The following is a 13,960-nucleotide window of genomic DNA, read 5'->3' on the forward strand; positions in this document are numbered from 1 at the left end:
CTACTAAGATGCTCTTTTAAAACGTCTTATTTCAGGGCTGGCCAGTTAGCTCAGCTGGTTAGAGCACAGCCTTATAATACCAAGGTCACAGGTTCAGATCCCAGTGCCGGCCAGCTACCAAAAAAAAAAAAAAAAAAGCCATATTTCTAAGCATAATACATAGGTTATCCCCAATCTAAGAACGTACTATGTGCTAGAGGCTAGGCCAGACATTGTTCTAGACCCTGAAGAGTCAAAGATAAAGAAAACCCAATCCCTGATTATGTTAACTGTGACTTACTTTTATTTTATTTATTTATTTTAATTCAGCAACCAGAAATTTATTTTATTTATTTCTTTTATTTAATGTTTAGATAGAAAATTATTTTCTCAACATCCAAACAAAGGAAAACCTCACAAATTGACTTTAATGTAGATTGATAAGGAACATTTAACACACAAAGATTGGCATCCTTAATGCATGAAGAACACTTAAAACTGAAGTAGAAAAATTGTAACAGAAATTTGGTGAAGGACATGAGCAGACAAGTCACACATCCCAAAGAATCACACATGACTAATAAGTACATTCTAAGATGCTCTTGTGGGCAGGAGTGGTGGCACAGGCCCCTGTCTCAGGTTCGATGGGGGTGCTCCAGCATTTGCCCAGATGCAGGCAGGGGTGGGGTGGCCCCATGCCCCTAAATGTGACTTACTTTTATAATCTCAGTTGCCGAAAGTTTCTCCTAAGAGGATTTTGACATGTGTATATGACAGCAAATACATTTTTTTAAGGATCAAACTTTATCTTTGAGAAGCTACAAGTGAAAACACAACTAGTAATATTATTTAAGTTAGATGATGTGCAGGGGGAAAATTATCAGTTTGTGGGAACAAAATGTCCTGCTATGAGTGAGACTCAACCTCCTCTTACTAGAATATGTTCTCTTATTGCTAATAATTGTGTACAAATGTTTTGTCTTACACAGGCTGGGATGATAGGATTCTAGAAAGTCTTTCTTTGCTGGATGGCTTACCAGGGGATAAGTCAGAGATACCCTTTTGTCTACAGATGGAAACTTCGTAGGGAGGTCTAATAGGCCCAAGAAAGGTAAGGCACAGATGTAAACATGCTGGCATGAAGTACTGACCTCCAGGAAACATGGAGACCAAACAAACAGCTGCAGGAGTACAGGCCCAAATGCTAGATTAGAACAACATGTAGCTGAACTTCACCAAAGGGAACCAATCATTTTCAAAACCATCTCAGATGGTCCCAGCACCCTCCACACAGGACCCAGTCCTCCACCACGTGATTCCCCATTCCAGAGAGAGGGCACGGCCACCCAACCCTGGGACCTGAGGCAGCAGCACCAAGATCTGGCACCCTCCGCACAAGACCCAGGCCTCCACCAGGCAAGTCTCTGCCCCTGAGAGAGGCCCCAGCTACCCACCCCCAGGCATTGAGGCAGCAACAGGCAGCTGAGTGTCAACAAAACTCCCTGATATTGCTATGGACACCAGGGTGGAACAAGTAGACTGCAATAGCCTTTGCCACAATGACTAAACACCAATGGAGAGATACTAGAAATATGAAAAACCAAGAAAGTATGACTCCTCCAAAAGAATATAATAACTCTCAAGTTCTAGACCCTATAGAACAGGAAGTCATTGAAATGCCTGATAAGGAAATTCAAGCAATAATTCTAAGGAAACAAAATGAGATACAAGAAGACTCAGTTAAACACCACAACAAAATGAAAAAAAGTATACAGGTTCTGAAGGAGGAAATGTACAAAGAAATCAATGCCCTGAAAAAGAATGTAGCAGAGCTTGTGGAGCTGAAGGACCATTGAATGAAATAAAAAGCACAACAGAGAGCTTAACCAGCAGGCTAGAACAAAGAGAAGAGAGAATTTCTAACCTTGAACATGGCTTGTTCAAAATAAATCAGGCAGACAAAAAAAAAGAATAAAGAATTTAAAAATTCGAAGAAAATCTAAGAGAGATAACAGACAACCTTAAGCACTCAAATATCCAAATCATGGGTATTCCAGAGGGAGAGGAAAAAGGAAATGGCATTGAAAATATTTTCAACAAAATAATAGCAGAAAACTTCCCAGGTATAGGGAAAGATACAGATCTTCAGATACAGGAGGCTCAAAGATCCCCCAACATATTCAACCCAAAAAGGCCCTCTCCAAGAAGTGTTATAGTCAAATTGGCAAAACTCATATATAAAGAGAGAATCATAAAAGCTGCAAGAGAGAAAGGTCAAGTCACCTATAAGGGAGCCCCTATCAGACTAACATCAGACTTTTCATCAGAAACCCTAAAAGCCAGAAGAGAATGGAATGATATATTCAAAACACTGAAAGACAATACTTGACAGCCAAGAATACTTTACCCAGGAAGGCTATGTTCCCTAAATAAAGGACAAACTAGGGCCGACCCCGTGGCGCACTCGGGAGAGTGCGGCGCTGGGAGCGTAGCGACGCTCCCGCCGCGGGTTCGGATCCTATATAGGAATGGCTGGTGCACTCACTGGCTGAGTACCAGTCACGAAAAAGACAAAACAAAACAAAAAAAATAAAAAAATAAAAAATAAAGGACAAACTATATTTCCCAGACAAGCAAAAACTGTGGGAGTTCACTACCACAGGACCAGACTTACAAGAAATTCTCAAGGGAATACTGGGTATGGTACCTGAAAAATAACCATCACTACCATGAATACTCAATATAGAACAAAACCCACCAGTAAAACAAAATGTTAACAATAAAGAGAAAAAAAAGTTTATCCACTATTCCAAGAAACTAACAAACAAGACAAACAGTAAATCAGAAAGAAAGGAAGAAAAGATATTTAAAACAGCCAAACAAATTCAACATAATGCCAGGAGTAAATCAATACTAGTGGAGTTTAGATGTGTTGTCCCCGCCAAAACTCATGTGGAAATTTGATCCCCACTGTGGCAGTGTTGGAAACTGATTGAGTCATGGGGGCAGATCCCTCATGAATGGATTAATGCTCTCCCTGGGGGAGGGGAGATTAATGAGTGAGTTCTTGCTCCATTAGTTCCCACAAGAGCTGGTTGTTTAAAAGACCCTGGCATCTCCCCCATCTCTCTCTCTTTCTTGCTTCGTCTTGCCATGTGATCTGCTTGTATCCACCAGCTTCTTGCCACTTTCCGCCATGAGAAGAAGAAGCTTGAGGCCTGTGCCAGATGCAGCTGTCCGAGAATCGTAAGCCAAATAAACCCTTGTTCTTTATAAATTACCCTATCTCAGGTATTTCTGGTATAGCAACACAAAACAGACTAATACAGAAAATCTGAGGTGCTCGCTAAAGGCAAAGGGAATACAGAATGGGGAGTAGAAAAAGGTAGTTATAAATACCAGCCTCAACCATGTAACCAGTTAAAGAAATAGGGATTGTAATTGTTTTCCCTATTGTGTTAAGAATATGTCTCTATGTGTATATACTCTACACATATTAAGCAATTTTCTTTGTTTTTGTTCCTCTTGTTCTTTATCATGTACCATGAGACTTATTGACTTTATACCAGCATTTAAATATTGTTAACCTTACCTCATAGTATTTGCAATTTTAAGTTATGGGACATTGGGAGAACGGTGAATATCATCAAAGGACTTTACCTTTTCTTCTTGAAAGGGATTAATGTGTTTCTGGTTGTACACAGGACAGTGCATCATGTTAGGCAAAACTATTATTTTATTGTACCATTTGAAAATTAAGTGTGATTTAAGGAGATAGTATGGTCACCAAGTTGACAAGGGGTGGACTTCTAAAGGTTAATTCTAGGTGTTAACTTGGTTAGATGAAAGCATGCTGAGAGATCTGGTAAAGCTATCTTTTTAGGTGTGTCCATGAAGGTGTTTCCAGCAGAACTTAGTATGAGAGTCTGAGTGGACTGGGTGAGAAAGACCCACCCTCAATGTGGGTGAGAACCATCCAATCCTCTGAGGGCCAGAGAGAACAAAAGAGGAAAGAGGTGAAGCTCTCTCTCAATCTGCTGGAGCTGGGATACACTCTTATTTCCTGTCTGTGGACATCAGAGCTTGAGACTCTTCAGCTTTTGTGTTCCAGAACTTACACCAAGGACACCATCAGCTTCCCTGGCTTTGAGGCCTTTGGACTTGGACTGAGCCATGCTACCAGCATCCAGTTTATAGATGGCCTATTGTGGGACTTTTCTTCATAGTCACGTGAGCTAATTCCCCTAATAAATCCCTCTGATATAATTATAACATATCCTACTGATTCTGTCTCTCTGGAGAACCCTGACTAATACAAATACATTTCAATAATAACTCTTATTGTAAAAGGTTTGAATTCCCCACTCAAAAGGCACAGACTGACTGACAGGATTAAAAAGATGGACCCAATAATATGTTGCCTTCAAGAGACCCACCTCACGTGTAAAGATACACATAGACTAAGAGTGAAAGGAAGGAAAAAGATATACTAAGCAAATAGAAATGAAAAAAGAGCTGGAGTTGCTATTTTTACATCAGATAAAATAGACTTTAAACCAAAACCATAAAAAGATAAAGAAGGCCACTATGTAATGATAAAAGGATCTATCCAACAGGAAGACATAGCAATCATAAATACATATGCACCCAACATAGGAGCAGCCAGATTTATAAAGCAAACAATATTAGACCTAGAGAAAGAGATAGACACTAATACCATAATAGCAGGGGATCCGAACACTCCACTCTCAACACTAGACAGATCATCTAGGCAAAGTATCAGAGAAACACAATATCTGAACACTTTATACCAATTGGACTTGGCAGATATATATATAGAACATTTCATCCAACAATGTCAGAATATTCATTATTCTCATCAGCACATGGAACATTCTCCAGGAGAGACCACATGTTAGGTCACAAAACATGTCTCAACAAATTCCAAAAAAATCGGAATTATTCCATGTATTTTTTCATACCACAATGGATTAAAACTAGAAATCAATAGCAAATGAAACTCTAGAAACTATACAAATGAATGGAATTAAAACAACACTCTACTTAGTGACATATGGGTACAAGAAGAAATTAAACAGAAAATCAAAAAATTTATTGAAAGTAGTGAAAATAATGATACATCATACCAAAACCAGTGGGATACTGCAAAAGCAGTACTAAGTGGGAAATTTATCACGTTAAATGCTTACTTCAGAAGAATGGAAAGATGGCAAGTAAACAACATAACACTTCACCTTTAAGAATTAGAAAAACAACAACAACCCAAACACAAAGTTAGTAGATAGAAAGAAATAATTATGATCAGAGCAGAACCAAATGAAATAGAGAAACCCAGAAATGATACAAGAGATCAATGAAACAAAAAGTTGGTTTTTTGAAAAGATAAATAAAATTGACAAACCATTAGCAAGGCTACCTACAAAAAGGAGAAGGCCCAAATAACAAAAATTAGAAATGAAAATGTTGATATTACAACTGATACCTCAGAAATACAAGGAATCATTAGAGACTACTATAAACAACTATACACAAACAACTTTAAAAATCTGGAGGAATTGGATATATTTTTGGACAAACACAAACTACCAAGACTAAGCCACGAAGAAATAGAAAATCTGAACAGAACAATAACAATCAAAGAGATTGAAGCTGTTATCAACAGTCTCCCAACAAAGAAAAGCCCAGGACTGGATGGCATCACTGCAGAATTCCACAAAATCATTAAAGAATTAATATCAATTATCTACAAACTATTCCAAAAAATTGAAACAGAGGCCACTCTCCCAAACTCATTCTATGAAGCAATCATCACCAATACCAAACCAGACAAAGATACAATGAAAAAAGAAAACTACAGGCCAATATCCTTGATGAATATCGATACAAAAATCCTCAATAAAGTATTAGCTAATAGAGTACATCAACATAAACATAAAATTATACACCATGACTAACTGGGATTCATTCCAGGGATGCAAGGTTTGTTCAACATACTCAAGTCAATAATTGTGATACATCACATCAAGAAAATCAAACACAAATGCCATATGATCATCTCTACAGATGCTGAAAAGCATTTGACAAAATTCAACATTCATTCATGATAAAGACTCTCTATAAATTGGGTATAGAAGGAAAGTATCTCGACACAATTAAGGCCATATATGACAAACTAACTGCCAATATCATCCTGAATGGAGAAAAATTGAAAGCTTTTCCCTTTCAAGGGAACAAGACAAGGATGCCCACTCTTTCCACTCTTATTCAACACAGTGTTGGAAGTACTAGCCAGAGAAATCATGGAAGAGAAGGAAATAAAGGGCATCCAGGTTGGAAAAGATGAATTCAAGTGTCCCTGTTTGCAGATGACATGATCCTATATATAGAACAGCCTAAAGACTCTACAAAAAACTCTTAGAGTTAATAAATGATTTCAGCAAAGTTGCAGGATACAAAATCAACACACAAAAATCAGTAGCATTTCCATATTCCAACAATGAACTGGCAGAAAAAGAAATCAAGAAAGATTGCCCACTTACAATAGCCACCAAAAAAAAAAAATACCTAGGAATAAATGTAACCAAGGATGTGAAAATCTCTATGGCAAGAACTATAAACCAGTGTTGAGAAATTAAAGAAGATACAGCGTGATGGAAAGATATCCCATGCTCTTGGATTGGAAGAATTAATGTGAAAATGTCCATACTACCCAAAATGATCTACAGATTCAACACAATTCCCATCAAAATTCCAAGGACATTTTTCTCAGAATTGGAAAAAACAATGCTAACATTCATATAGAAGAACAAAAGACCACAAATAGCCAAAGCAATCCTAAGCAAAAATAAATAAATAAATAAATAATAAAGCTGGAGGCATAACACTACCTGGCTTTAAACTATACTACAAAGCTATAGTAACCAAAACAGCATGGTACTGGCATAAAAACAGACACACAGACCAATGGAACAGAATAGAGAATCCAGAAATCAACCCATGCCCTACAGCCATCTGATCTTTGACAAAGGCACCAAGACTACACACTCGGGAAGAGACTGTGTCTTCAGTAAATGGTGCTGGGAATAATGGACATTCATATGTAGGAGAATGAAACTAGACCCATACCTCTCTCCATATACCAAAATCAACTCAAAATGGATTAAAGTATTAAATATACATCCTGAAACAATAAAACTTCTTAAAGAAAACATAGGGGAAACACTCCAATAAGTAGGTGTATTAGTCTGTTTTTGTTGCTTATAACAAAGTACACTGAACTGGGTGATTTATAAAGAAAATGAAATTTATTGCTTGCAGTTTCTGAGGCTGAGAAGTCCAAAGTCCACCTGATGGTGGTGACAGTGACCCAGTGGTCTCACATTGCAAGATGGTGGAAGCAGAGAGAGCAGAGAGACAGACTGTTCTCTTCTTTTAAAGCCCTCAGAAACATGTCACTGACAACCATTTTTAATCCATTCACTAGTGCATGATCCTATAATCCAATCACCTCCTCAAGGCTCCACCTTTCAATTACCATAATCTCGCACCCTCTTAACACTCACAGTGGGGGCTAAGTTTCTAATACATAAAATTTGGGGGACACAATTCAAGCTTCAGGGAGATTTGGGGGGGACACAATTCAATCCACTACAGTAAGATTTGGTATAGACTTTATGAATATGACCCCAAGAGCACAGGCAACCAAAGGAAAAATAAACAAATGGGATTATATCAAACTAAACAGATTCTGAAAAGCAAAAGAAACTATTAACAGAGCAAAAGGACAACCAACAGAGTGGGAGAAAATATTTGCAAAATATACATCTGACAAAGGATTAATAACCAGAATGTACAAGGAACTCAATCAACTTAACAGCAAAAAGCAAGTAACCCAATTAAAAAATGGGCAAAGGAGCTGAATAGGCATTTCTTAAAGGAAGATACACGAATGTTCAACAGACACATCAAAAAATGTTCAACATCACTCGGCATTCGGCAAGTGCAAATCAAAACCACACTGAGATACCATTTCATTCCAGTTAGGATGGCTAATATCCAAAAAACTGAGAATGACAAATGCCGGCGAGGATGTGGAGAAAAAGGAACCCTCCTACTGTGCTGGTGGGACTGCAGTGGAAAATGGTGCAGCATTTATGGAAAATGGTTTGGAGGTTCCTCAAACAATTACAGATAGATCTACGATATGACCCAGTTATTTCACTGCTGGGTATATTCCCAGAGGAATGGAAATCATCATGTTGAAGGGATACCTGTACTCCAATGTTTATTGCAGTTACATTTTCAATAGCCAAGAGTCAGAACCAGCCTAAATACCCATCATAGGATGAGTGGATAAGGAAAATGTGGTATATCTATATAATGGAATACTACTCTGCTATAAAAAATAATGAAATACTACTGCTCACAGCAACATGGATGGACTTAGAGAAAATTATAATAAGTGAAATAAGCAAGGCACAGAAAGAGAAATATAGCATGTTCTCACTTATTTGTGGGAGCTAATAAAATAAATAAGTAAATATGCAAACAAACAGTGGGAGGTGGGGAAAGAAGACACAACAATCACAACAATTCCTTGAACTTGTTAAGACAAGTGAACAGATATGATGTAGATGGGGGGAGGGGCAAAAAGGAAGAATTGGTAAAGGGACACGAAAATCAACTGTATTGCATATTGGTAAATTAAAATTGAAAATAATAATAATAAAAAGCATCTCAGATGTACATTAAATTATGAACACAATTGGTCCTAGAGAATGGGGTTAAGGTGGGAAAGAAGGCAGAAGACTCCTTTTCTCTTTTTTTTTTTATAAAATTCTATAAGTGATTGATGTGATCAGAAGTTTTAAAAATAAATTAAAAATTAAAAGTTTGTAAAGAAATAGGTGCAGCCAACAAACAAGGGGTGGAAAAGTTCTTCATTAAAACGTACTCTCAGAGCACAAAGTGGGCAGCACCTGGGAGACACAGAAGGCTTCCCAGGGGAGGTGAGGGCTTAGTAGGGCCAGGGGGCATGAGTAGAAGCCCCCAGCCAGGCAGTGGGAGTGATTCTGTCCCTGAATTAACCAGTTGGCTTTCTCATTCTTCTGTCCCTCCTCTTCCCTTTTTCCCACCATCCCTTTTTATTTCCTTTCTTTTCTTCAATAAACGTTACTGAGTGCTATGTGCCAGACACAGGTCTGGGCATTAGGGATATGGAAGTGAACATACTGTAGTGGAGACAGGCAATTAACAAATACATAAGGAAAATATACAATATGTTAGATGGTGACCAGGGGGAATCCATCTGAAAGCACAAATACACCAGCACAGATACACTCCTTGACTCTGGGTCATAAATGTCTCACATAAAAAAGATATCATCCCAGCTGCCAAGTTTTACTTACTCAGTAAGAATGCCGTCTGCTGTGTCTCTTCCTTCAGGAGTCTCCCAGGACACCCGGACTGTCAGCTTATTGGGTTCAGCAATGCGTTCCTTCACACTTGGGCACTTGATTCTAGGCGGTTCCATATCTGAAAATATAACCACAACATTTTCACCATCATCAAGAAAGAGCTTGTCAAATTGGAGGTCGACACCCAAAGTTTGAATACCCAAACCTCTCGGCACTCCCCATTTTCAAAGAGTTTGCTCACCCTCTGTATTTCTTTTCTCTCCCTTCATCTCGCCCTTTCTCTCCTGACAAGTTTTGAAGATTATTTGTGTACTCACATACACAGGGCCAAACCTGCAAGCAACTGGCCTTTGCTAGGTGTCCTGTGGAATATATTAGCCCCAGCTCCTTTCTCCCCACATTTCCAAACTCTGCCTACTGAGTTGGCAACATGGCAATTACCCAACTTAAGCTTGAAGACATTCAGATTTAGTGAGCCCCACCCACTTTAAAGACAGCATTATAGAATATTTGAGAAAGGTACCCTAGCTATCATCCATTTGATTCAATTCAAGGCAACAAATCTTTAATGAATGCCTACCTTATCCAAGGCTCTATTCCAACTGCTGGGGGTGGGGGTGCACAAAGGCAAGAAAACCATGTGCTCACGACTTTTCAAAGAGATAACAGTCTGTTAGGGGGATTATGTTGCCACACACAAAATAACACAAGGTAGAAAAATGGAACTGTCGGCTCACACCTGGGCAGTTTCAAGATGGCGGTGGCTGTGGCGGTTGGGGCGGAGTAGCTGAGGTGGAAAAGGCGGCCACTGGGCCTTAGGCAGCCGGGAAACTTGTGGACCTTCCTCTTGCCATCTCTTAAAGGAGGACCACTGCTGGTGGCCGGTCGTGGGGGCTGATCACCACTTTGCCCTTGGCAGGAGAGGCTGCCTCATTTACAGGCAACAGCTTTGAAGTATGGAGCAAGAAAAGAACTGTTTCTTAGCTGCAAAAGCGAGTTTCTAAACAGGGAACATGGCGCCAGGGCTGCTGTGGATGCAAACACGATCCCGGAGGCTGGGGCCACGCTGAAGGCGGCCAGCTGCCCTATTCATGATCTGAGGTTTCAGGCCAGCATAAAAGAAGATTCCTGGGAGCGCCCGAGCTGCGCCGCGGGACCGGGCAAGCAGCACGAGGCGGCGGGAACCAAGAAAGGGGAAGGCAACAAACCAGAGGCAGAGAGTGAGCGCCCGACCTGGCACAGACCTATGAGTGACCCCGACCTGGCCCTGGTTGGGGGGCTGACGCCCACCCAGCTTCCGCCTGCATCACCGGGCCACTCACCGCCCCGGGGCTGCCTCCATTTTCTCAGGTGGTGGCAGCTCTGGCCCGGCTCAGCCAAGCCTGTCTTCCTCGCCCGGCTCAGCTCCTCACTGAGCCTTCCCACTTGCTTGCCCTGGCACGGGGCTTCCTGGGGCCAGCGGGCTGGCCTCCCCTCCCACTCCCTCCACGGTTCTCTGTCAGGGCTGGTGGCGTGGGGCATCCCCGGCCACCGTCGGGAGGGCAAGGAAGTATGGGCGGGGCTGACTGTCACTCCACCACACCCTAAACTTCCTGTTACTGGGAGGCAGATACCATCTCTGCGGACACCAGTTCGGAAAAACGCCTAACCAATTTCTGGTTAGGAATAGTGTGGTAGGAGAGTTCCCAAGTCCGCTTGAACCTGCCGGAGAGCTGACTGCAGGCGGGCACCAGACTCGGTCCATACCGGGGGGATACAAAGGTGAACCGTGTGCTGTGGGCTCCTCCTCTGAGGAGCTCATGCTCTGGTGTGGGAGATAAGACAAGTACGCAAATAAACGCGATACCAGGAGGAAGGTGATAAGTCCCAAGAAAGATCTACACAGTGCTACAAAGGCACCCAGAGCGACCGGTTGTCTGTGCCTAGCAGAAACCTGGTAGAATTCCTGGGTGAGGCGGTGCTGAGCAGGGTCTTGAAGGCCCAGCTGATAGACGAGGGTTGCAGAAGACACGTCCCAGCCCACCCAGTGCGCACAGAGCGGGGAGACGTCCAGCCAGGGAGGCGGAGACTCAACAGAAACCACACACCCTGTGGAGTTGCCACTGCACAATCCAACAGCCTGGGCCAGAGCGCACGGAACAGGGAGAAGTCCTGCACGGGAAGTGAAAGCTCAGCAGAGATCACACACCCTGTGGTACGTGATCCAGTAGCCCAAAAGAGTCCAAGCTGAGCAGAGACTTGGCTCCCCGGAGAGGCCCAAGACCCAAGGCAACCATACACACAAGGCACTAGAGGCCAATTGAGCAGTCAGGGAGGTAGCCATACCAAAATGGCAACCACAGCAACATCTTAGTTAGTCAATAGTCTCAAACCAGTGGACTGTGAAACCCCCTGCCACAATGAATAAACTTCAAAAAAAAGGTACCAGAAATAAAAAAATCAAGAAAGTACACCACCAAAAGTTAATAAATCTCAAACTCTAGATCCTATAGAACAAGAAGCCCTTGAAATGACTGACAAGGAATTTCGAGTGATAATTCTAAGGAAACTGAATGAAATACAAGAATACTCAGCTAGACATCATGATGAAATGAGGAAAAGTATACAGGACCTGAAAGAGGAAATGTACAAGGAAATCAATGTCCTGAAAAAAAATGTAGCAGAACTTGCTGAACTGAAGAAGTTATTCAGCGAAATAAAAAACACAACAGAGAGTTTAACCAGCAGGCTTGTCGAAGTTGAATAGAGAACCTCGGAACTTGAAGATGGGCTGTTTGAAATAACACAAGCAGATAAAAAGAAAGAAAAAAGAATCAAAGACATTGAAGAAAATCTGAGGGATATATCAGACAACCTTAAGCGCTCAAATATCCGAGTCATGGGTATTCCAGAAAGGGAGGAAAATGGAGATTGCATTGAAAACATATTCAACAAAATAGTGACAAAAACTTCCCAGGTATAGGAAAAATCACAGATTTTCAGATCCAGGAAGCTCAACGATCTCCAAACGTATTCAACCCAAAAAGGCCTTCTCCAAGACATGTTATAGTCAAATTGGCAAAACTCAGAGATAAAGAGAGAATCTTAAAAGCTGCAAGAGAGAAGTGTAAAATCACTGATAAGGGAGCCCCAATCAGGCTAACATCAGACTTTTCATTACAAACCCTAAAAGCTAGAAAGGAATGGGATGATATATTGAAAATACTAAAAGACAAAGATTGCCAGCCAAGAATACTCTACGCTGCAAGGCTATCCTTCCGAAATGAAGGGCAAATAGTATATTTCTCAGACAAACAAAAACTGCGGGAGTTCACTACCACACGACCACCCTTACAAGAAATCCTCAAGGGAGTACTGGGTTGGTTCCTGAAAAATAACTACCACTGCCATACAAACCCAAGAAAAATCAAAACCCACTAGTACAATAAAAATGGCATTCATGAAGAGAAAACAAACAAACAAAAATGTTATCTACAACCTAAGGAACCAACAAACACAGAAACCAAACAGTAAATCAGAAAGCAAGGAACAAAAGACACCTAAGACAACCAAACAACCAATAAAATGCTAGGAATAAATCAACACCTTTCAATAACAACTCTTAATATAAAACGCTTAAATTCCCCATTCAAAAGACACAGACTGGCTGACTGGATCAAAAAGGAGGACCCGACTATATGCTGCCTACAAGAGACCCACCTCACCCATAAAGATTCACATAGACTAAAATTGAAAGGATGGAAAAAGATTTACTCTGCAAACAGAAAAGAAAAACGAGCTGGAGTAGCTATTCTTATATCTGACAAAATAGACTTTAAACGAAAAACCATAAGAAGAGACAATGAGGAACACTACTTAATGATACAAGGACTGATCCATCAAGAAGACATAACAATCATAAATATGTAGGCACCCAATGTTGGAGCAGCCAGATTTATAAAACAAACTCTATTAGACCTAAAGAAGGAAATAGACACTAATACCATAATCGCAGGGGACCTGAACACCCCACTGTCAATATTAGACAGATCATCTAGGCAAAGAATCAGTAGAGAAACACAAGACCTAAACAAGACTCTAGACCAATTGGAAGTGGCAGATATCTACAGAACATTCCATCCAACAACCTCAGAATATTCATTCTTCTCATCAGCACATGGATCATTCTCCAGGATACATCACATATTAGGTCAAATATCAAGTCTCAATAAATTCAAAAAAATTGGATTAAAACTAGAAATTAATAACAAATGAAACTCTGGAAACTATACAAACACATGGAAATTAAACAGCATTCTACTTAATGACATATGGGTCCAAGAAGAAATCAAGCAGGAAATCAAAAAATTTATTGAGGGCCGAGCCCGTGGCACACTCGGTAGAGTGCTGCGCTGGGAGCGCGGCGATGCTCCCGCCGCGGGTTCGGATCCTATATAGGAATGACCGGTGCACTCACTGGCTGAGTGCCGGTCACGAAAAAACGACAAAAAAAAAAAAAAAAAAAAAAAAAAAAAAAAATTTATTGAAACTAATGAAAATAATGA

The 13,960-nt window shown here is 40.6% G+C and overlaps 1 protein-coding gene across 1 annotated transcript in view; it reads right to left on the reverse strand.

Annotated features, from left to right (window-relative positions):
- Window positions 1–13,960, reverse strand: part of SRPX (sushi repeat containing protein X-linked) — a 97,845-nt gene that overhangs the window by 13,310 nt on the left and 70,575 nt on the right. Inside the window, exon 5 of the mRNA XM_063084216.1 lies at window positions 9,408–9,534. Within this exon, the coding sequence (XP_062940286.1) occupies window positions 9,408–9,534 (127 nt within the window). The remainder of the gene's footprint in view (window positions 1–9,407; window positions 9,535–13,960) is intronic.

The sequence above is a fragment of the Cynocephalus volans genome, chromosome X (genome assembly GCF_027409185.1).
Source record: "Cynocephalus volans isolate mCynVol1 chromosome X, mCynVol1.pri, whole genome shotgun sequence".
Taxonomy (NCBI): domain Eukaryota; kingdom Metazoa; phylum Chordata; class Mammalia; order Dermoptera; family Cynocephalidae; genus Cynocephalus; species Cynocephalus volans.